Source organism: Corythoichthys intestinalis, chromosome 2 (assembly GCF_030265065.1).
Source record: "Corythoichthys intestinalis isolate RoL2023-P3 chromosome 2, ASM3026506v1, whole genome shotgun sequence".
NCBI classification, from domain to species: Eukaryota; Metazoa; Chordata; class Actinopteri; order Syngnathiformes; family Syngnathidae; genus Corythoichthys; species Corythoichthys intestinalis.
Genome location: NC_080396.1, coordinates 51,107,811 through 51,133,365, shown reverse-complemented (window position 1 = coordinate 51,133,365; position 25,555 = coordinate 51,107,811). Strand labels below are relative to the sequence as shown.

At 37.2% G+C, this 25,555-nt stretch overlaps 1 protein-coding gene across 3 annotated transcripts in view; it reads right to left on the bottom strand.

Moving 5' to 3' along the window:
* LOC130906160 (uncharacterized) overlaps nucleotides 1-25,555 on the bottom strand; it is a 100,853-nt gene that overhangs the window by 15,297 nt on the left and 60,001 nt on the right. For all 3 annotated transcript variants that reach the window (XM_057820151.1, XM_057820145.1, XM_057820152.1), the window contains 7 exons: nucleotides 16,568-16,776; nucleotides 13,339-13,393; nucleotides 13,145-13,235; nucleotides 12,610-13,004; nucleotides 11,985-12,137; nucleotides 11,442-11,600; nucleotides 422-556 (listed from right to left, as the gene is read on the bottom strand). In XM_057820151.1, the coding sequence (XP_057676134.1) occupies nucleotides 422-556; nucleotides 11,442-11,600; nucleotides 11,985-12,137; nucleotides 12,610-13,004; nucleotides 13,145-13,235; nucleotides 13,339-13,393; nucleotides 16,568-16,698 (1,119 nt within the window). In that variant the 5' untranslated portion in view covers nucleotides 16,699-16,776. The remainder of the gene's footprint in view (nucleotides 1-421; nucleotides 557-11,441; nucleotides 11,601-11,984; nucleotides 12,138-12,609; nucleotides 13,005-13,144; nucleotides 13,236-13,338; nucleotides 13,394-16,567; nucleotides 16,777-25,555) is intronic.

Sequence of the window (25,555 nt, the reverse complement as noted above, 5' to 3'; positions counted from 1 at the left end):
GCCAGTTGGCAACCTAGTCCCCAGCCAGGGCTCATCCCATTCAGCCTTGGAAGGGCTCATGCTCGAGAAAAAAAAAAAAAAAAAGGGGGGGGGGAATTCTCCGTGGATGAGAAGCAGAGTTTAGGTGTTTGGCAGCAAGTGATGATTATGCTTACGCTAAAGGGGAGTGCCTGGGAACTGGGTTCAAGCAGGGGGGTTGGATCTGCAGGATGCATGTAACCTAACCTCTGGCTGCAAGCAGAGTATGACAGGCAGGTCACAGGGCAACGGTGTTATGACGGCATGCCCAATCGAAGGGGCGCCCCCATCTATAAACATCGCAGCCACAAATCAGATCGCTCTGTCCGTCTGCGTGTCTTTCCTTCCAATCCTCTGCGGTAATACCCCTCCCCCCACCAAAATACCACAGAGGATACACTACCTCCTTTGCAGTTGGAGGAGATGGGTGCCCCTGTCCGTTCTCAATGCGATGAGGAGGTGGGTGCAAAGTGATGATGTCATCGTCCTCTGGTGGCTTCCAGATGTACTGCTCGCCGTTGCCCATGAACACTGGTTCCTAGCGGTACAAGTATTGTAGTCAAGATCTGTACATAAATCAAACTGAACACGAAAAGTACACCAATTATCTTTTCTCTTGTGAAATCATACCATAGTAGTGATATCAATTTCTGGAAAATATTTTTTGGGACCAAAACAAAATGACCACTTTGTTTTGCTCTTTTTGTTTACCTGTTCATTCTAATTGTGTTTAAACATTGTTTAATCTATATTAGCAACAAGATAATTCTGGCAATAATCGTGTTTTTACATAGGTGTTTTAGTTCTTCTGTGATTACGATTGTCACACAGTAAATCATCGATCCCAATTGAAATCAATGTAAAAAACATTCATTAGTTTTATTCTACCCACGAAACTAAAAACAAAACAAAACAAAAATGCTTGTTTTATTTCATAAGGAAAACAGCACTCCATAATATTGTAATTTATGTTTGGTGATTACATATCTAATTTATCTGCTGCCATTGAAAGAAAGGTCCAATCCATTTATCAGTGAGGGATGGCTGTGAATGATCACAATCAACATTAATTTAATTAATTAATTAATACATTTAATTAAAAACAATTGTGCATCATGTTTACCCGTAATTCAATGTGACTATGTGGCTACTTCGCGTGCCTTGGCCACCTGAGGGCAGTATTAAACAGGCCTACTATATGTGAGTCTATAGTATATATGAGACTATATGTGACTCAACTAAAATCAGTAAATCAAAGTAACAGAAATTTTAATATTTGCTAGAGTGGGTAAAGAAAATATGCCTATGACTATTGTTTTATTCAGTCTACGTGTTATGCTCCACCATTTGTATAGAATGATGCTTGGTCTAGAGTTGTAACACCATTAACACCTATGCTAATCATTAGCTTATCTATGGCCTTTCCCTTGGTTTGCCTTGTAGAGAGTCTGTTTATCTAACCTATTAAAAAATAATTTAGTTCTCTTCACTAGTGTGACTTGCTTGAATGTGGCTTAAGATACAATTTGTTGGTGCATGTTGGGAGCGCAACAAGTTCTATGCTAATCAATTCTTCAAAAAGATACTGTTGACATTAGCATGCAGAGAGAGCGAGAGGGGAACATATGAGAAAAGGAAAAATGTGGCTGAAGAAATGCAGGAGACATTTCCCATACGATCGCATGTACTTTACAAAGATATATCTCAAAAATGAATTTTTTGTTATGCACTTCCTTTTTTTAAGACAAAAACAAGTTGCCCTTTAATGCTCATATTGTATCAACCTCCCTGGATTGTAGTTCAAACTGTATGAGTGTTCTACAACTGCAGGCAGTTGAAGCAGTTAGAAACAAATTGCAAGTGTGTGACACATTATCAAAACTGTATTCACTCCTCCAGTGTGAAGTACTATGAAATCAGAGCCAGAATAAAATAGCTTCAAGATGTGAGCCTTATTTATTGGTGTCTGGTTACCTGTTTGCCATTTCTAGACTGACATGCTGATATACTCGATGGGAGTACACGAACACACTCACACGTATGCACACCCACACACGCACCCGAACACGCACACACATACACAGAGGCAACTGGGCAGCTGGCCAAGTTCTTACATAATGTAGCTTTCCACTCTTTACAAGCCAGTAATATGGTGCAGCGCAAAGCAAAGAGACAGAGGACCAACATCTGCACACTAACACATGCAGGCAATCGCACCCACCGAACTACTCAAACGCTCAATTCCCGATTTAGCACACATGTCTTGATAAGTCAAATGATAAAAACAATTGGATATAGAAAGGATGGGATTTCAATATTTGCCAGCCAAAGCACAGGAAAACCTTAGGCATGATCAGTTACTGTTCTTCGAAATGCCCTGGCTGTCACCAAATAAAAACTATTGTTGAATGAAAAGTAGGAATGGCAATTCTGTAAAACGTTTACACTAAACGAATTGATTTTGGGATTATTACATATAATGGTGTTCTAATTTTAAAAATTATGTGAGTCTAAATTACAGCATTGATTTTCAAAATGCATTACATGTACCAGTTAACACTATGCATCACACGCTGATGTAGTATCTCTTTAGCAGTACAATTCATGAAATAATGTGGAATCTGGATAGATAATTTTCAGTTGTATCTAACATTTTAGAAAAATAAACGTGCACTTACTCTTTAAGAACTATTTGGTTTTAAGATATAATTTAAGTACATTTATCCTTTTTTTTTTTTGGGACTCTAAACCTCTACATTTTCTTTCCATTTGTACCCTGTGGCTTTCAGAATGAAACGGCGAATTGATGGAATTTTTTTGGAGGGGGCAAAAGAGATTTATATTTTCTCGTTAAAAATAAAGAAAAGTGACGTTCTCATTTCATTTCCCTCCGTGGCCCCGCGGTTTAGGGTGCATTAAAAAACGATCTCAATTTAAGGGCCACACAACGTGTAGGCAGCTCCCTATGGCATGTAGGAAGGGCAACGCACTACGCTGATGACGGGATGGGATCGGCGGAGGACTGCAACCAAATGGGACAGTCTATCCTTCTGTGTATTCCCCTTCACCGCCGTTCCCTTATGTCGTTTTGCTACTTTAAAATTTAGTCTTTTAGAATTAAACAAAATTTAAAACTCCAATATTTGAAAGTATTTTTTTATTACATCAAGCAAAGATTACTCAGCATTAACAGTCACAGATTTTAATCGAATATGGAGATTTTGGTTTAAAATGGCGTCGATGTTCAAACAAGTCAGAATCCTACAGTTAAAATGTGTGTGAAATTTGAATATGAATATGTTTATTTAAGCAGCACACAAAGTATTCTGAGTAAGGTTAGCCCCAATAAATGAGAAAAGTGTCGTCAGGACAACTATGTTCCATTATGACAACACTCATGAGTTCCTGTGGGCATCCTGTGGGCGTGTTCAATGTACATTCTATTCCCCAAGCACATCCTTAACTAGTGATAGTTCCACAGGCTCAATTTATGAGAACACTTGTTAATTTCAGGTACATGCCTACTTGTTGTCAAGAGACGACCGTTGCTGCCAGTACAAAATAACCATTCTAACATGGATGATTTGACATATTGTAAAAGGATGGATATCCAAATTTTGCCATGACATGGCTCACAGTTGCTACACAAGCTTGACGGATCCCTTGTCGGACGTCACCAAAAACTGTGGATTTTATAGATGAATAGGACTACATCTGCTGCTATATGTTGCGACAATAGAATAGTTTTAAAATGAAGGATATCCAGTAGAGAAGTTCCAAAAAAATCGATTATTACATGCATTGCGATTCGACATGTGGCGATTCGATTACGCTTCATAAAGGATCAAAAAGATGATTTTCCCACATAACTTTATGATAGCCGCTCGTAGCGGAACGAAATTCAAGACACGTCTGCCGCCTGGACACCTTTAACGGACGCACGTACAAAGTTATAATGTATGCTGCCTGTAAATGAGTGAAATATTTACTCATTTTCAAAAGACTGGAAGATAAATTTGTGTGTGTAAAATTGAAGCGCGACCCAGCTGTCGCGCTTTTGTGCGACCGCACAGTTATTTTTTTAGAGCGAGAGGGGAAGAGAGATTCAATTTTTATTTGATAGTTCATTGCTCATTGTCATTCAGATGTCCAGCTGTAGTTTCAAGTCATGTCAATTGAAAAATATCCTGAGAGTGTTGTTATGACCCATGTGCGTCTATAAGAGGTGAGTACACGAACCCTCTTGTGCTGTTTAGCCTTTATTGTTGTTGTTTTTGAGGTCTTAGCGACGAGCGCTAAGCTAATTAGCTAATTCGCTATCGTGTATTTCATATGCAGTTGGTGCTCAACCAACGTGCTATTCACATTCTGCACATTCAACAGTGATAACACTACAAACATGCGAAATAGTACAGAAATCTGTGAAAACAAAGTATATTGGTTAAAAGAAGTCTTATTTCTAAAGACACTTTATTTCCAGAAAATGTGGAATTTATTTCACCTGTGTAAATTTTATTGTATTGTTGAGAGAAATCAGTACTCCCTTTAAAATGGTAAAAGTTTTTGCACTTTCTTGTAAAAATAAATAAATAAAAAAGTTGTTGTATGGGCATGTTTCTATCATTCCTGTTGAATCATTAGGATATTTTAAATAAATAATGGACAAAAATTTGTTTGTCTACCTTATTAATTAGTAATGTACGATGCATCGATAATTGTGATTTTGATAGCCGCGATCATCGTCAATGCCATGATCATCGTTCAAGAATCGAATCGTAGCCCCCTGAATCATAAACGAATCGAATCATGGGGTGCCTATAAGACGGCACACCCCTAATATCCACTGTTTGCTACGACTCGGGGACGCTATCACCTATTAACCATCTTAAACTAGCATTGAGACGACTTTCACGTCGAGGAAGGCCCCTATGATGCTTGATCCCAGCACAGAAGAACAAGACGTTTAACCCTTTAACACCGAACGTGTCGGCAGCGACGCGTTTACACATATCGTCTTTGAAGCTTCGTCACGCTGTAATTACGTCACCCACGTGCCGCTGGTTGGTCTCATTTGAAAGTGCAGAAACTGATGTCCACACCAGTTTTTATTTGAAGTCAAACGACCAAGAAAAACGGGAGATAATGTCATTTGAGTTTTAGTTTTATTGCAATCATAAACATGCATTAAAACGCAGCATGGACCATGTATCTATCTCCATATTTCCATCATTTCTTGTCCTTTTTCAAAACCAAAAGCAGCACAAAAGACTACATATCCCAAGATCCGTTGTGATGTCAAGAAGGACGAACCGAATGAGATCATTTTTTAATAAATTTCCAAGCGAGGCGCCAATTAATGAAAGTGAGGCATGCGAAGCAAGCAACGGCCGGTTGGTTTGTGCGAGCGACCTTAAAACGTGCAGAATGAATCTAAAACTACATTTAATGCAAACTAATGCATTATTTCATTAGCTCAAGGAAGAAGATGAGCCGTATTTGTCGTTTTCTTTGGATGAGTCGCGTCTCGACGAGTAGAAGTGACAGCAGCGCGCAAACCAAAAAAAGAGTAGGCTGTGTGACGTTGTGTGTGACGCAGCTCCGTGACCTATTCAAGAAGTTATATTGACTGATGCCGAAATGAAGATAGTGTTGGGTGGGGATTTCAATTGTACTTTGAATGATACACAGGATAGATGGCCTTCTAGATCTGGAGAAAATAATACTTATATGCAAAACTTCATGCATGAAAATGATTTAATTGATATTTGGAGAACTAAGAATCCATTAGCAAAAGACTTTACTTGGAAAAACAAAGCGGGATCATTACAATCTCGCATTGATTTTTGGTTATTATCTGATCCCATAACTCAATATGTCACCGATGTCAAAATGTTACCAACGCCCCTGACGGATCATAAGACAATTTTTATGGAGTTATGTGTGTCTGCTAGTCATCAAGCGAAAAGGGTTAACTCGTATTGGAAATTAAATAATTCTCTTCTTTTGAATGAGTCATTGGTAAATGAGATCAAACTTAAAATACATAGAGGTTGGACAACCGCGTGTACTGAAAATGTATATGGAACCAATTGGGATTTATTAAAATTTGAATTAGGTAAACTCTTAAGAAAAGCTGGAAGTGAAATGACTAGAAAGAACAGGAAAGAGGAATCTGAATTAATTTCTGAAATTATTTCCCTTTCTTCTCAAGGTGTTGAGAATTTATCACAAGACGATAAAAACAATCTGCAAATTATGCAATTGAAATTGGATCAATTATATATTGACAAAGCAAAAGGAGCATTTGTACGTTCTAGGAGGAAGTGGCTGGAAAAGGGGGAGCAGAACTCTTCTTACTTTTTCAAATTGGAGAAGAGAAATAATACCTTTAATAGTGTCTCCAAACTTTGCTTAGATGGAGTTATTACAGAGGACCCAGGAAAGAAAGCGGAAGCTTGTGAGTCATTTTATAAAACACTATATCAATCTAACTGCTTAGCGAATGATACGGAACACTTTTTTCAGTCTTTGGGAAATATTGCTGATATTGGAGATGCTAATAAAGAAATGTGTGATGTTCCCATAACTGTAAATGATATTGAAGACGCTACCAAGAAATTAAAATCTAACAAAAGTCCAGGAACAGATGGTTTAACGGCAGAGTTCTTCAAAACGTTTTCTAAAGAATTGGTTCCACTTTTATAGAAGGTATTTGTAGAAAGTATTAAAAGTGTCTTTAACTCAGGGTTTGATTACTCTCCTTCCTAAACCACAAAAAGATACTTTGTTATTAGACAATTGGAGGCCAATATCACTTCTTAATAATGATTACAAATCTTAGCGATATGTTTGGCTAAAAAATTAAAGTTGACACTCAATGATATTATTAAGGAAACTCAGTCAAGCTTCATGACTGGCAGACACATAACAAACAATATCAGGCTGGTTCTGGATATCTTGGATTATTCTGATTTAATTGAAGAAGAAAGTTTCATTCTTTTTTTGGATTTTTACAAAGCATTTGATTCTATTGAACATCAATTTATGTTTAAAGCTTTGGATGTTTTTTGTTTTGGGGAATATTTTAAGAGATCTATTAAAACCTTATATGCAAATGCGGATAGCTCCATTAAACTTCCATTTGGCACTACTAAAAGGTTCTACATTCATCGAGGGATCCGACAGGGGTGTCCAATTTCAGCATTTCTTTTTCTTCTTCCTATGCAGATACTATCCATTCACTTTAGAAATTGTAATGTAGAGGGCATTACTATCGCAAATAGAACTTTAACCATCACTCAACTTGCTGATGATACTACACTATTTTTGAAGGATAAATCCCAAATTCAAAAAGCAATTGATGTTATAAATGTATTTTCTAAAGCTTCTGGCCTCAGATTGAACATAGCAAAATGTGAACTTCTACCAGTTAAAGACTGCTGTGATGAGAATGTATCTGGGATTACTGTAAAACATAAAGTCAAATATTTAGGTATTATAATTGAAAAAGACGAAAGTGCAAGGGTGGCAGAAAATTTTGATCCCCTAATTGGTTCAGTCCAAAAGAAATTTAATCTTTGGCTACAGAGGGATTTATCTATAACTGGCAGATCATTAGTCTCTAAAGTCGAAGGTATTTCAAGATTGATATATGCAGCGATGGCGCTTGACGTGTCAAGAGATATTTGTATCAAAATTGACAGAATTTTATTCAACTTTATTTGGAAAAACAAAATACATTACATAAAAACACCAATTTTTCACCACATAGATATTACATTTAGAACAACCGAGATATACAGTATCGAAATAGATCTTTATATTTTGAAAGATGGGCCGAAAATAACATATTCTTAGTTAGTCAATTATTAAACGAAGATGGTCAACTTTTCACTTATCAAGAATTTTGTTTATCTTATGGTATTGTTGTTACGCCTCGCGAATACTCTATTGTGTTTGATGCAATACCAGAGGGCTCTCGAAGATTATTACAAAATTCTCCTAAAGGTAGAAATTGTAACGTGCCAGTCTTTGATCCAAGGTCTCTCTGTTTATTGGTTATAAATGTGCACTATTAAGCTCTGAAGCCTCTAACCATTGTTTGAGAGGACTTCTTCAAAGGGAGATAGTTTCCAAACCTGCAGCAATTTATTATTGGAATAATTTATACGAAGATATTGAATGGAAACATACTTGGCTTTTGCCAAGAAAATATTTATTAAGAAATAAAGTTAAAGAAGTCACACTCAAATTACTTCACAGGTGTTATCCTGTAAAGACAACAATGGTTAAATTTAAAATTAATATTGATACGTCATGTTCGTTTTGTACAAATGCAGAGGAAACTATTTCCCATTTGTTTTGGGGATGTACTTACTCCCACATCTTTTGGGTTGACCTGAACAATTATATTAATTCTAAAGTTGAGCCATCATTGAAAATTGTTTTTAGACATATTTTGTTTGGCCTGTCCAACGTTGAAGAACCAGAAATGGATAAAAGATATGTGATAAATCTTATTTTAATATTAGCAAAATTTCACATTCATTGTGTTAAATATGCTAATCAAAGACCAAATTTTCAAGTTTTTGGGATAATGTTTTCTTTATATTTGGCCGATTTAAGTTCCTGTTTGAACCCCAAGGCTATAAGGACCAAGAGACTTTGCAAACAGTACAGCTTGTGTTAAAATTGACTCTCACCTTTTTATTTATTATTTTTGTTGTTGTTGTTGTATGTATGTTGATTGTATGTGAATTGTTCAATCTATGTTTGTATTTGTTTTTGTGTAAATAAAGTTTGTTGGAAAAAAAAAGTTTTATTGACTGCGCAAAAAAAACAAACAAAAAAAAACTTTATTGGGTCGAATGCCTGAAAAAATGGAATTGAACTGAACTACTTGTCAATATTTTTTTAAATACTTTTTTTCAATGTTAAATATATATATATTTTTTCTTCACTATAATCTTTTCAATGTTTATGTAGATGTGTGTTCAAAAAGCTTGATTGCATGTACGTACTGTATGTACTTTTGGTAAGGTGATGGGTACAACACCTAACTTCACAAAGAGATATCCTCCAAACCCTTTTTGTGTTAGATGATATATGTAATTTTTTTTCTCACTATTTTGCACTGTATATAACCTGTTTTGACCATAGTATGTGTAAAGGCCAAAAACGCCTATGACCATACCAGCTGTTTTTGTTGAATTGTCAAACATAAAACAATTCAATCTTATTTTTTTCTATTGAATGTTTATCCTAACAAGTTGAATAAATATTATCAAGCTTCAAAACGGTTGGTTGAGCATGTTTGGTGATCAATGGGACATCAACATTACAATCTTGAAAAAAAGATTTTGGGATTTTTTTGTCTTTTTGGTTCCAAAATGTGGATTATAATTGGTCAGTGAAGAAGACAACAGTTTGGACATGAAGTTCAAGGTGGCCTGAAAAAAGGGACCCAACTTGGTCATTGTAAACAATTTTTTCTTTGAAAAATAAAGCCAACATCAAATGCATGCAAATTTGGCCAAAATAGGCTTAGGTGTTAAAGGGTTAAGGCTAGCCCTGGGTATTTGACTGTTTCGATATATAGAGGATGGATTGCCACACTGCTACAAAAAAGCTGATATGCTATGGTTAGCATTGATAGCTTGAGTATATCAGATGTTATGGTAGGGATTTTCAAGAGGACTTTGTCTGCTTCAGGCGTAGAATGATAAGTGTATTGTACGTTTTCTTCTTTGTATATGTATTGACCTTTTTTTTTTTTTTTTTTTTTTTTTTTTTAAGTTAGGTGTTTTTCTTAATGTTTCAGACTGCTTCAGAAAACATGAGTGGGATTTGTGGTGTCTGGTTCCTCCGGGTTACTTGATATATGTTTCTTTGCTTAATAAAAACATATTTGATCACTCAGATGTTTTTGTGTAACATCTCTTTATGTACCGTACAGGCCAAAAGTTTGGACACACCTTCTCATTTGAGTGTTTTCTTTATTTTCATGACTATTTACATTGTAAATTCTCACTGAAGGTAATAAAACTATGAATGAACATGTTAGGAATTATGTACTTGGCAAAAAAAAGCGAAATAACTAAAAACATGTATAATATTCAAGTATCGTCAAAGTAGCCACCCTTTGCTCTGATTACTTTTTTGCACGCTCTTACCATTCTCATTCTTCATTTTAACTTCACAGGTATGCATTTTCAGGGTTAATTAGTGGAATCTGTTGCTTTATCAATGGGGTTGTGGCCTTCATTTCTGTTGCATTGAATGATATATATGGCGGAAAACACAGACAAGACTGAAAAAGTAGTGTCTGCTCTTGCACTCCTCTTTAAAAGAAACTGCTGTATTTGAAGCCAAAACAACTCTTGTGTTTGATAGAACAATATGTCTATATGCTGCCATAGCAGATTCATGGCACATTAAGCCCCCGAACTATTTTTAATTTGTCCGTTTTACTCTGAAAACCCCCGTTTACAGACGTCGCGCAACCGCTTTTGTTTCAACCCAGCCATAAAACTAAGGTAATAAATCATATTATTATTCAAAATGTCTGTCATTTTTAGCTTAGAATCATTAATTGATGTTAATATTTCATTAAAAAAAAAAAAAAAAAAGGGACTTTAAAAAATTATTCACTTGCATATTTTAAACTTTTAAACAAATGACGTCACAATGAAAAAACTGGCGTCTGTAAAAAAGTCACGGATATCTACCTCATAACTGTCGGTTAATTTTATTTTTTTTTGGTTACTGTCACATTTTCTCCGAAATGACGGATGATAAATAATCGATCAAAACTAAGAAAAATTGAAAAAAAAGTTTAAAGGGGTAAATATATGAAAAGGAAAATCTCGCCCACTCATTGATGTCTGCGATTTCTGCATCGCGACCCTTGTTATATTGCCATGTTTCACTCATAAAATCCCCCCAAAATCCAGTTGTAGGCATTCACAACTCTGTCATGAGACTCACTAATACATGCTACATGGAGTTTTTGGATCGAACCAAGGTAAGTACGCGATAATATCTCGTTAAAGTCATGGCGTCTGTAATTGTGCTCTCGCCTCCAGATAGGGTTTTGCTGTTTAAAAAACAATTAAAAAAAAAAAAAAAAGCCCTCCTGTTCAAAAATGTTCTTCCCCCAGAAAATGGAGATTTTAAGCTTTCCAATGATGTATAACACATGCATATAGGATTTTGAAATTTTGAAATTTGGCCAAATTGGGGGTCTCAGAGCGGAACTTCAAGTCACCTGAGTGTTTTCCGCCATATGTATGTACACACTGTATATTAGTACTCAAATCAAACAAGGAACTGTAATGTTAGTTAGTTTGTAAACAGTGACCTCTAGTGGTTAACTAACTACCTACCACTGGGTTTGAAGAAACCCCACCTTTCTTCGTAGTTACCTTTGGGAAAGAGTGCAGGTGAAAGGGCTCTAGGGTTTTCCGAGGAAACTCCTGACTGCGATGCAGTTGCGGAGGAGCAGTCGATGGTGAGTCGCTCACGCTCGATTGGTCTGACTGGCTGTCAGCTCCATTATTTTCCTTCCTGTTGGTCTTGTCAACCTTGAGATCACCGGTAAAGACAATTTGGACAAAGCTCAAGAAAAACAGCACCAAATATAAATAAACTTGTGTCGAATTCAAGTCAATAATGTTATTTTAAGACTTCAACAACACATTGCGGACAGTTTTCTGATCCAAATATATGAAAAGAACAAAAGTAAAAATTATTTTGAGGTTCATTGTTAAACTTTGGTATTACTCTATTGACAAATTGCTCCATTGAGACAGTGTTGGGTTGAAATAATACATTTTTTTCCCTGATTACTTTGGATAGAGAAGGTTATTTTAAAAATGTGCAGCGCTCTGCTCGATTAGACACTACAAAATATAATCCACATGTCAGTCATGAGATTAAACACAAAAAAGTAACCGTACGAGTTTTACCTTTCTGAACTTGCGAATTGAAGCATAGTCCGCTGCAGTGGGTTCTTGGGTGACCAGGGGGTTGACTGAGGACAGTGGGGACATGTTAACCCCACTTGCTCCATTAATTTTCCCAGCTATTGTTCCATTAACGGTGCCATTCCCTCTGCCACCCTGAAAAAAAAAAAAAGCCAAATGCAAGCACATGTATAAAAGAGCTGTTCACTGCTAATAACATTGCAGGAAAAATCTATGAAATAGCCAGGCTAGTTCACAAAATATTTTTAAAAACACCTTTTAAACACAAAGCCATTGTGTTTTAACAACAAGAGAAATTAAAATGTACAGAAGATAATTTAGTTTTAGATTTGCGCCTTTTTTTTTTTTTTTTTTTTTTTAACTTTCACTGCCATTGACGGTGATAGAGGCTGGAGGCAAATGATCGCTGGCAGCCCTCCCAGGCCAAATGGATTGGATGTCTATCACCCATCAATGGCAGGCAATGAGTTAAATGACTTTAACCCTCTCTCCCCTTTTGGGGGAAAGATCGGTGAGTGTGAGTCACTACATCTTCCAAGGGTTGCTTTTGCTTAAATTGATAAGAAATGTTTGCAGGGCTGAAGTTCTTGTACTTGTGTTTACGTACATTGCTATTGCCATTGCGAGCCCCGTTGGGCTTAGCAGGTGGGCTTTGGCTGACTCTTACTGGAGCTGGAGTGTTAGTTGATGTCGGGGGTGGGACTGCTGGAACTTTGGGTCCAACGTCCCCATCCCGGACACTGACGCTCTCATACAGGCCGTCGTCCAAGGCGTGCGTCGGGGTGGGATTATTTCGAAGGCCCACCTCGGTGTAAGTGTGGTCTCTGGCCTCCCCTCCTCCCCCTTCTCCTCCTATGTCTCCCTCTCCTCCTTGACTGGATCCTTGAGGGCTAGTGGGGATCTGTGGAAGCTGACGCCCCTGGGAAGGCCTCAGGTCCGTCTGGGAGCGCCGACTGTGGAGGAGCAGGAGGTCCATGCTTGCCGGGCGGCTCTTACTAACAGCTGCACAAAAGTTCGGGTGAAAGGGAAAGTGGAACGGTGCTAAGGTGATAAATCGTAAAAAGAGCTATCCATGCAGTCATATGTCTGCCTTGCTACGTTTACTGCACAGTGGATTGTCACACTGATCGTAAATCACTTACAGTTTCCATTGCAGGGAAAGCGATTGATCTCATGCAGCCTGGTGTCCGATTTGCTCATGGAGTTCAGTTTTGGATGTCGAAGGGTACCTTGCTGTCATAAACAAGATGACGGCATTTATTCCAAACTATTTTTAAACAAGCATTTCAGGGGGACAAAACGGATGAAAATGGGGAGAAGTGAAGGTATGCCTAACCATATTTACTGATGTCCCTTTCTCTCCGGCTGAAGGGTGCTTGCTCTTGCTTTTTCTGACAGAGATCAAAATATGGAAAGTCAAACGGAGCCACTAAAAAGAGTTTACATACATTCGCTTTTAGCAGATACAGAAGATATTATCAGCATTAATGTCCAAACAGCTTTTAAGTGCCTTTTTGTTTTGCATACCAACTTGCTCGTTAAGAGGGCAACACAGTCATTGTGAATCCTTGGAGGTGACTGTCATTATTGGAACAATTGATATGGAGCATAGCCAACAATGAGATGATCTAAGAAAACAGCAAGGTGCTGTGGTGCAGGTGTGAATGTTATACTCTGCCCCCTCATCTCAATTAGCATGAGGTTTGTTGGAATGAGGCATATTTTCTCCATTACACCATATGCCTAATACACTGTATGATTTTTACTAGTTCAGGGGGCCCCAAACAATTCCACATCGGGCCCGATTGGGTGCAGAGTGCATCAGAAACATGAACCTAAATTAAGCAACTCACATCAATTAATTTATTTGTTTATGAATTTGTATTCATGTCCAAATGCGTATTCTCTCAATTTTCAGGATTTTTTTCTGGCTGCGCTGCTTCCATTAAATCAGTGCTTCTCAAATAGTGATAGTGAGTTGTGACTAGTATGTGCCGGTATGAGATTCTGATGGTATGATAACTATAAGCCAAAATATCACGGTTTCTCTGTATCACTGCATTGCAGTTACAGCTCTAAAATGTGTTACTTTGAGATATCTGGTTTGGAAAAAACCCCCCCCCATTGAACAGGATTTGTATTTTTCAAAACATATTAGCTAATTGGAACATAAGTATAATGTTAAGTTAAAACACATTTATAAAACAACAAAAAATAATGGAAATTTTCTAAATTAAAATAAATGCAGACCTTTATGTGAGCTTTAACCCGCAGCCACAGCTCAACATTATTACCTTCAGAACAAAAGTGATCGAATTATTTTCCTCAAAAACCACGTGCATATGACTCGTATCATATTTACATTATACACACACTCTCTCAACACAGACAGTTACCAGAGAGAAAAAAAAACACGTTTTTTCACTCCTAGACACACTAAACACGCTGGAGTTAACTCTCGTAGCTGGTGGAAAACGTTCAGTGTTTAGTAAAAAAAAAAAAAAACTATTCCACATCGGACCGCAGTGGGTGCAGAGCGCATCAGAAACACGAACCTACATTAAGCAACTCAAATCAATGAATTCATTTGTTACATGAATTTGTATTCATTTCCAAATGCGTATTCTCTCAATTATTAGGATTTTTTCTAGCTGCGTTGCTTCCATTAAATCAGTTGTTCTCAAATAGTGATAGTGGGTTGTGACTACTATGTGCCTGTATGAGATTCTGACGGTATGATAACTATAGGCCAAAATATCACGGTTTCACGGTATCACTGTATTGCAGTTACAGCTCTAAAATGTGTTAGAGATATCTGGTTTGAAAAAAAAAGTCCCCCCACCCATTGAACATGGTTTGTGTTTTTCAAAACATATTAGCAAATTGGAACACAAGTATAACGTTAAGTTAAAACACTTTTATAAACTAACAAAAAATAATGGAAATTTTCTAAATAAAATTAAAATAAATGCAGACCTTTAGGTGAGCTTTAACCCGCAGCTATAGCTCAACATTATTACCATCAGAACAAAAGTGATCGAATTATTTTCCTCAAAAACCACATGCGTATGACTCGTATCATGTTTACATTATACACACACTCTCTCAACACAGACAGTTACCAGAGAGAAAAAAACCCACCACGTTTTATTACTCCTAGACACACTAAACACGCTGGAGTTAACTTTCTTAGCTGGTGGAAAACGTTCAGTGTTTACTAAAAAAAAAAAAAAATCACGGTTTCACGGTATCACTGTATTGCAGTTACAGCTCTAAAATGTGTTACTTTGAGATATTTGGTTTGAAAAAAAAATTTTTCCCCTCCATTGAACATGATTTGTGTTTTTCAAAACATATTAGCAAATTGGAACGTAAGTATAATGTTAAGTTAAAACACTTTTATAAACTAACAAAAAATAATGGAAACATTCTAAATAAAATTAAAATAAATGCAGACCTTTGGGTGAGCCTTAGCCCGCAGCCACAGCTGAACATTATTACCATCAGAACAAAAGTAATTGAACTATTTTCCATAAAAACCACGTGCGTATGACTCGTATCATATTTACATCAAACACACTCTCTCAACACAGTTAACAGAGAGAAAAAAAAAACACCACGTTTTATCACTCCCAGAAACACTAAACACGCTGGAGTTAACTCTCGTAGCTGGTGGGAAACGTTCAGTGTTTACTAACCTTTAACTTTATATAAATGCGAAATCATATTGGAGGTATTGCCTCCTTGACAGCCATTTCGCAAACTTGTTTTATATGTTGGTTGGCCCTACTCCTCTAAGCCGTGTCCGTCCGGAACTTTTCTGTAGCCGAAGCATTCCCATACCAGTGATTTGGTTTTCTTCGATGGGGAAAAAAAGCTCAGGAGTTTCAGCTCCTCCAGCCTTAGTGTATTACAGCTGACTTACTGACTCCGAGCAACAACAGGTGGGGGAGGGTTGAGATTTGGAGCTGCAAGCGAGAGATTTCTCCCTGCATTTTTTGGGACATAAAAAATAGCTAATACCATAGAGGACGGTATGACAGAAAATTTTTGCTTTTTGAATTTTGGTTTTGAAACTGTGACGTTTTCATACCACGGTATACTTTGAAACAGGTAATCGGCACGTCTAGTTGTTACCCCCCAAATTACATGGGAGACGTCATATTTGGTTGTATATTGGATATCGATATTTGGAATGTAACTTTTGGTCCATCTCGCCCAGCCCTAATGTAAATGTGACCTGTCCTGTCCAGTCCAAGGTGTACCCATCTGTTACTGAAAGTAAATTGGTATAGGCTTCAACTTATCCGTTTCCTTGACTTATTGGCTGCCAGTGGCAGCAATCGATGTCCGACTGATCTTTCACTGACCGGTCTCAAAGTTAAAACAATTCGGATGTCTATGACCATCAATGATCGCTTGCAGCCTTCCCAGTCCAAATGGATTTGGTGTTTATCATCCGTCAATATCAGCCAATGCATTAATACAGACAGACTAGCATTATAAAAAGCATCTATGTAGTATGTAGATGGGTGTTGTTTAGTATCGTGTGACTGCGCTCTCACCTTTGGCAGCCCACGCATACGAGGACAATGAGAATCGTGACCACAAATGCAGACGCTGCCGCGATAGCACCCAGGAGCAGCAGGTTTTTGTAGGGAGGGTCCTCAAGGTTTGTCCCTTCGCTGTCGGCCATGACACACGCTCTTTTGACACCCACTCACTTCAGCTCTCAGCTCAAACTCTGCCACACAAACTCTCAGCTCAGAAAAACCTGCAGAGACAGAGGGAGGAAGAAAGATGCAGCGGGTGAAAGAAATGAGAGATAAGACAAAATGCAGCAGAGACCGAGAAATGCTTTATGTGCTTGGCATGCCTCTGGCTTTCCGTCACCGTCTCTTTCTGACATTTCAGTTGCTATTTTTGACTCTCGCAGAGAATAATTCACAGGAAATAGAACACCTAACAAGGCAGTCAAGATGCGCTTGCCGAGAAATAAAAAAAAAAGGTTTAACCAACACCTTTTTATTCTGTTGTTAAAAAAAGATCAAATGGTGTTGTAGTGTTCGTTTGAGTCGTCAGAGATTCTTCTTGTTAGTTTTGCAGCAAAACTAACTGAGCTCCCCAGAGTTTTGTGTCTCACCGGGGTAAGGACCACATCCACTACTTTTAGTCTGAAAAAATAGCTTTAATCACAAGTTGACAACTTAGTTTTTGACATTCATTTTATTCTGCTAGTCATATTGGAATACAACAGATAATACAAAAGTTCAAGGGACTTTCTGAATACGATGAATGACACAGTGAGGCCTACCTATCACGACAATTACTGTATCTTATCACGTCAAATTTAAAATGGCCAATGATTTTGTTTTTCAGGGTGAGATAAGGTAGGAATTTGAGTGTTTGGAATTTATATGTGTTAAACTATTGTATTTGACTATTTGGTTGGATCCAAAAGTATAGCCATAGTGTTCATACTGTACATGGTTATACCAAATGGGTTGTAAACGAAGCATAAAATGTACACACAACCAATGTGGTTAGGATTGGTATTCTATGCACGCATTGCATTTTTGGATCAACTTTACAGTCCTTTATGCACACAGACAAAAACATAAACGCGATGTATAACTATGTGGAGTGTGGACAAGAAACCAAGGAATAATGAAAAAGAGGTTAAAGCTGGGTGAAAGATTTTTGCCTTCTGTTTCTTGGAGATAAACTACATCTCCCTTGCACCCCCCGTGTCCCATTTTCCAGCTTTTTCTCCCCTTCTTCCTCTGGATCTTCTCTACTCTCCTCTCTTTCAGTGTGTCTGCCTGACCCTGCAGAAATGTGTGGCGATGCACGGAGAATGAATTAGCAGTGCTGGGGCCTCAGACAGCCCTTTATAGATCAGGCAGGCAAGCAAGCAGGCAGAGCAAGAACACAGAAGCTGAGAATTTGTGAATGGCGGCAAGGGAGGTGATGAGATGGCAAAACAAATGAGTAGGATGAAAGGGCTGACAGGTGGAAGAAGGCCAGGTCGAAGGTGAACACGTAAAAACGGGGAGGGTGTCTTACTTAAAACACAGTGAGAAGCAGAAGGGTTTGGGTCGATGACAGGGAAGACGCTGACTGGATGAGATGAAGATGAAGAGAGCGAAAGGAAAGAGCCGGGACGCCTGCGACGAGTACAGGGAGGGGATGGGAGAGATTGAAAAAAAAAAGAAGGATGCGGCAATGAGAAGGAGGTCACCAGCGGTCCGTCTCTGCCTGCATTTCGTCAGCGCCCTTTGAAAAATTCAAACGAAAATACACAAGGCGTGAGGAATGGAACGCCAACAAGCACGAAGCAGGATCGTGGCACCCGTCTGACAGCACACTCAACAGCATGTAAAGCTCACAAGTGGTGAAACCAGCACGGAGGAGGAGAAGCGATATCTGCATGACGCCCCTGCAGCGCACTGCCATCTAAGGTGGCACAATTCGCATTCCAGCATCTGTCATCATTTCACAACATCATATGAGCGAAATGACGGCAGCACACATATTCTGGAAAACAATGACAAAGGCATAGAGAATAATAATGCTGCCAACAGTGATGATGACTGATGGTGACGATGGTAATGAGGTCAAATTGAGAGCTACAAAGGCATGTTGATGGGTGAATGCATGGAACAGAAATGAGAGAACAGAAAGCATGAGAATCAACAGAGTACTGAGTGGAGAGTTTCCTGTATTTGTAACACAAACACACAGACACACACTTATGCTATAAGTGTTACATTACAGATTGAAAATTTTGAAATTATCGAACTACTACTGCTTATCTCTCAGGTACAGGCGGTCTCTATAAGACTCTGAGCCCCTTTTAGTGCTCGATAGATGCCTAAAAATAGTTTTCTTGTAAGATGTGCCGTATTTCCTCACAGCCTACAAACACGTGCATTCAAACAAGAGAGCTTTTTCCTTGTTAGATTCAAATAAACTGTATATTTTTCATAATGTCTATTTTTTAAAAACATCTTTAAAATGACTCTTTAAGAATCACAAACGGACTTGAATAAAGCCTATCTAGCAATAAAAAAGTATGGCCAATGTTATTTTTTTTTAAATTATTGCATGTTTTTTTTTTTTTTCCAAACCGGTTCTCTGTAATTTTTAGTCCCTGATTTCCTGATTTCAAGTGTGTCCGCCCCCCAATGCTCTAGTTTTCATGCAGTTTGCATTTCAAATGTTCTTACAGTATATTACATCCTCGTGCACATTTTTCGTATATTTTCTCACAATACTCGTTTAGCTTTGCACTTTTATGCATAGTTATGAACATTTTTCTGAATAGCTATCAAGATTTATTTGTCATAGTTGATTGACTTTCAAATATTGGAACACTTTAGAAGCAGTGTAATACAGCACATGTCACATTGTCCCTATTGTTGGTCTCCTCTGTCTGGTCTTCTAAAACATGGCATGACAGGAATTATTTTGCTGTTGTTGATGTTACTCTTGGGCTATTGTTTTAAAGCTCAAGCTATATAACCGCTTTGTTAAAAAAAAAAAAAAACGCTTTGCAATATGTTGTTTTGCATTGTAGCAACATTTTGTCTTCATTTGAAAGAAAAACAAACAAACATACAAAAAAAAAAAAAAAAAACGTAGAGTTAACAGAAAAAGAGTCTAAGGTCAGATTTGGATTCAGCACCCCAAAATTAACTAAGAACAAGTGTTTGCATCAATGCAACATTTTTTGTTGTTGTTGAGTAGAGTAATGAATAGAATCCATAATTCCCTCCACTGGCCTAAAGATTTAAACTACACATTTAAATCTTATTTCCAACGTGTACTTTAGGGTAACTTAAAAATACTTCCAACATTATAATAGAGTAACTAGTGGAGGGAAAAAAAACAAACAAACATATTGTTATAGGATTGTAATAACCATGTCGAGTACAAACGTATTGTGGAAAAAAAAACATTTTAGTTATAAGTATATTAGGACTGTCAAACGATTAAAATTTTTAATCGAGTTAATTACAGCTTAAAAATTAATTAATCGTAATTAATCGCAGTTAATCGCAGTTAATCGCAATTCAAACCATCTATAAAATATGCCATATTTTTGTGTAAATTATTGTTGGAATGGAAATGTTAGGATGTTAGGAAAGATAAGATGGATATATACATTCAACATACGGTACATAAGGACTGTATCTGTGTATTATAACAAGATGGCATTAACATTATTAACATTCTGTTAAAGTGATCCATGGATATAAAGACTTGTAGTTCTTAAAAGATAAATGTTAGTACAAGTTATAGAAATTTTATATTAAAACCCCTCTTAATGTTTTCGTTTTAATAACATTTGTAAAATTTTCAATAAAAAAACAAAACAAAAAAACTAGTAGCCCGCCATTGTTGATGTCAATAATTACTTACACAACGCTCATGGGTGCTGAAGCCTATAAAGTCAGTTGCACCCAAGCGCCAGCAGAGGGCGGCAAAACTCCATAAAACACAAATAACAAGTGGGCTGTTTCACTGCACTGTCATTTAAATCTGTCTGAGCTGGGCATGTGCGTTAATTGCATCAAATATTTATTGATTAATTAAAAAAATTAATTACCGCCCGTTAACGTGATAATTTTGACAGCTCTAATGAATAATATAACATTCCAGTGTTTTGTAATAATGCGCCAACAGTAACATTACATATTATATGTATGATATTAAAGATACACGGCAATATTGGTTACCGATAATTATCGGCCGATAATGGCAATTATAACATCACACAGACAATGCAGATAAAAAGAAATTAAACCGATAATGCAATCTTATTATTATATACTTGATTTCGCCTCCAAATGTACGCAATCAACGCAGATTTTTCCAATTCTGCACCACCGCCTCAACCCTTCCTCCCTCTGAAGCAGCGGTCGCAAGAGTAACGCATTACACGACATGCTTGAAGCAGGAGGACATCATGGCAGCTCTGTCACCAGTGTGGGTTGTCTTTTCCATGTGTGAAACAAATAACGCTCTCGTCATCTACAAAACATGCACTGCAGAAGTTAGATGAACGAACTGCTTACGTCACACACAGCAGAGGCAAGTAATGTATTCAGTACACTGCAAATTTATAACGTCCTAATCAGACTATTTTTCTTAATCAAGTCAAATAAGTTTTTCCATCTTCTTTTGACTGTTAAAGACTAGTTAACAGATGAATGCGTCAGATTATTTCAATTACTTGATGTAAATATCATTGTAAGTTCTTATAAAGCCCACACATTTAAAAATAGGTCATTTTTCACCTAAATAAAAAAAAATGCTTTCAAATAATGTTTTGAACCATATCTATTCTTGAATAAAAAAAAAACATTTCTGACAAACTTCTTTAAGATTAAATACAATAATTTATTGCTTAAAATAAGGCTGTTAAGCTTCTTCAGCTAGCTATTTTTCTTATTTCAAGAAATCTAGGCGAGTGAAATTTATCTGAAGCACTGGCAGATAAATTTCATTTCCAATAGATTTACACTGAAAACAAAGGAATTTAACTAGTTTTAAGGAAGTGTGTTTTTGCTTGCAGCGTAGTAATATTACTGTATACTGTATCTGTTAGAGATGGCTTACTTTTAAAGGCATTTTTGTGCAACTTAGGTATTTACTCTGTAAGTAATTGTTGCCAAAAGCTTATCATTACATATTGTCAGACAATCTGTCATTGTTTATTTATTATTTTATTTTATTTATTTGTTTTTTAAAACCTGTCCTGTTCAGCTGTTTGACACGGAGAATGGAAGTCTAAGTGCCCGGGTAGTCTGAACAGTTTTAATGTTTCACATTGGGAGTCTGACATACTCCCTTTGTCAATCTGTCATTGTTTAGATGTTGTAATTTATTACTTGTTCAGATTTGATGTGAAAAAATTAGCAATAAATTCTATTTTTGCACAGTAACATTTGCCCTTCTGTATACTGTAAAATTTGACATACATATATCTTTTAATAGAATTATCGGCTTGAAATGATCGGTTTTTGGCTGGAAAGAGGAGGAAATTATCGGTTATTGTTATTGATTAAAAATGTATTATCTTGCATCACTAGATAATATGCATTTTCATATCAAAGGCAAAATGTCTTCTAAGACAGCTAGAAGTGTTGCGATCATTTCAATGCTCAGAGTAAGAAATGTCGTGGATGATTGAGAATTTTCATAGAAACGTTTCTTAACACAGTACTTGTCACAGTCCATCTTGACGGCCAATCACTGCCTGCTATTTTGTCAGCCAATCACCTTCTGCTAGTGTCAGTGAGAGACTACTTTATGATATAAATTGTCTTTCATGTTATATATGTCAGATTGTAAATCTCGCTTGAGGAACACACTCCTTTTTTAGATTATTCTGTAAGGACAACTAATTTCAAGTTCTCCATCCCATCCTCTGTGAATTGTAGGTTAGGTAACAGGTTTCGCCAACTGTTACCGGTGAAATATTGAATGTTACAAGACTTTGTCTGTCTAGAATTCAAAAGGAACTGTCACCATGGACACCAGAATTATTAAAGAACATTTTTACCGTAACAGAAGATCCGTGGGTCTGTGAACATCCGCTATTTGTGTCAGTACTGTATTTAAATATCAGTCTGTATCACTGGCTTGTTCATATAATATAGTTTCTACACTAAAGAAAAAAAAAAAATTCATCCACAATTTATCCATTATAACATTGTATCAATATTTCTGCTCTTAAAAAAGATAATCATGCTTCGTTTTGAAAATGCCAATATTTTTATGGTGGTTTATTGAGGGTCAGTAACTGCATTTTACTATAAAGTACATCTAACTCTAAATTAAACAAAAATCCTGACAATTTGTACTGTACTTTCATACATAAAAATGCAACAGTAAGACTACACAGAAAGAATGAAAAAAGCAATCCTGGATGCTTTAGACGGTCACATAAAGACACGACTATCTCCCCCCCCCCCCCCCCCCCAAAAAAAAAAAAAAAAAGCTTCTTTCCACCCGGGATTAACAAAGTCACATCCATGCAATTTTCCTAATTGTATGGAGCAGAATGCGGTCCTATGGATGATTGGTTCCAAAATCTGCCTCATAGTTCAGAGGTATTCCTGTGTAGAGTTTTCATGTTCTCCTCGAGCCTCCGTGGCTTTTTCCCATGTACTATAATTTCCCCCCACATTCCAGAACCAAGGTAAACTAACCATTTTTAACAAAATGGGCTTAATTAATTGAAACTACTGTATGCTGACTATTTTCACTTGTTATTTTCAATTGAGACAATTTGATTTGTTTGTAATCTATTTTCCACAGGTTAGGAACTGTAAATTAACTGATGACATGGGGACAGACCAATAGATTTAACTTGGGACAAAAATAAGAAAATGAACATTTCATGACATAAGTGGTTTCCACCCTGACAGTGACACTCCAGTCTAGAACAAAAATCACAGGGATGGAGCACAAGCGAGTCATGGGAATTGTCATTTGAAGTTTGGATTTTGCTGCCCTTTGCATCCAGTAGGCAAACAAAATGCAAAGACAGTGTATGTGTCGATGCTGCTAATATTGGGTGAGGGGTGGGGGCACTGCGTCTTAACCCTGTGACATTTTTGCAGTCAGCAGCAACGGTATCTCCAAAGTACCAAACATACGTGGGCACACCACACATACACACACACATGCTTGCTGTGGACTAAGACCTTCAGCACTTGGAAATTAATTTTACAGCCTATTGCACAATGACTATTTAAAAAGTATCACATTAAACAACCAGCCTGAAAATCCAACTTATATTTATATGAAATCCAAGATGCACCAAAATGTGTATAGCGTCAATATCCATAGATGATTCTCACACTTTTGCAAAAACACACTTCAAAACATGTCGCAAATGCATCCTTATATGAATGACATGTCCTTCATTGTAGTGGATACTGGAGTTTCAATATTTTATTACAATCCCATTTTCATTGCCCTGCTGCTGTCAACACTCTCCCGAGCAGCAAATGCAAATCAGTGATTTTAGTCGGGTGCTGAAAATAGTAGCAAACAAATGCTTACTTTACTGTTTCGCAAGTGTTGCAAGTTATGAAATTATAGTTGTTCAAGGGGCAAAGAATCACATTTGTTAAGTGGACAACAAAATGATGCGACTGATGTTGGAGGAGTAATATTACATGTCGTTGCATGTATTTTGCAACAGTTTGTTATTGTGTACGTTATACATATTTATTCCTAGGACCGCATTCTTCTGGACTGAGGTTTCAGATGTTCTTCCTGGGATCTGCTGGAGCCACTCTCTCAGTTTGGGGGTTACATGCCTCTAGTGCTCCCACTACAATGGGAACCATACTAGCCTTCACCTTCCATAACCACTCTATCTGCTCTTTCAGTCCTTTGTACTTCTCTAGTTTTTCATTTTCCTTCTTCCTGAATCCTGATGATGGCATCAGCAAGTACTGACACATCTCTCACAATCTCTCTGTTATGCTTTTTGATTATATGAATGTAGAACTGTTAATGGTCGCATGCATACTGTAGAAGACCCATATGATCCTAATTGAATGTACATTTAATGTACATTGTGCTAACTTGCTAACCTGTTGATTACTATCATGCATGTGTGTGTATGAATAAATTATAGATTATACTGTTACGTAAAACTGCATACAAGCGATCATAATGCAATTCTACCTCATTTAAAGACCTTTGTTTCCCTGCCATATACAGGAAGAATGTTTCAAGGCAATCAGAAACATCCAGTCTAATCACAAGCAGGTTTATAATAAATTTGACATAAACATCAGTAAAATCCACAGACTGCAACTCTCAGAAGAGGACATGTGGCAATGCTACTCTGGTTGCTGGTGGGTATAAACAACTGTTTGTCTTATATGTCCCAAAACCCAATCACGTGCCTGCAACGTCCTCCAAAGGCAACCCCTTGTGTTGTTCTATTTTTAGAACCACACTGAATTTTGACATTTCACTCGTTTGCCTCATCCTACATCGCAAACCGCAAAGAAAATCCCAAAAGGTTGCCCGACAGATTTCCTTTGGAGTCGGCGTGTGTGCGTGCGTTTTCACTGCAGGCAAATGTAGAGCGAACTAATAACATCAATTACAAATGAAGCTGCATGATAATGATGAGAAAACCTGAATGAGGGACAGAGTGGGGGGATTTACGCTGCTTTTGGTGTCAGTATGCAACCTAAGGGGAGGAGTTTATGTACTGTAAGTCTGGGGATTAAAAGGAAGTCTTTCTCAGACTAATAAAAATGGAAGAAAGCGACTGGATCCAATTTGTTCTTGCATTCTTTCTTTGATTGCAAAGGGGACAGCTCCGTTGAGGAATTTTGTGAGCCTTAGCTACAATGTAGCTGCTACAGTATAGTACAGAACTTAGCAACTTAGATGAGCCAAGACCCCATTTTCCTCTCACTTGACTCGGCTTAATTAACCAGAATGAGTCAGAGGCAACACTCAGGATTTAAGATTTATTCTTATGGGATTGGGGAGCTCTCTTTCTCTGCTTC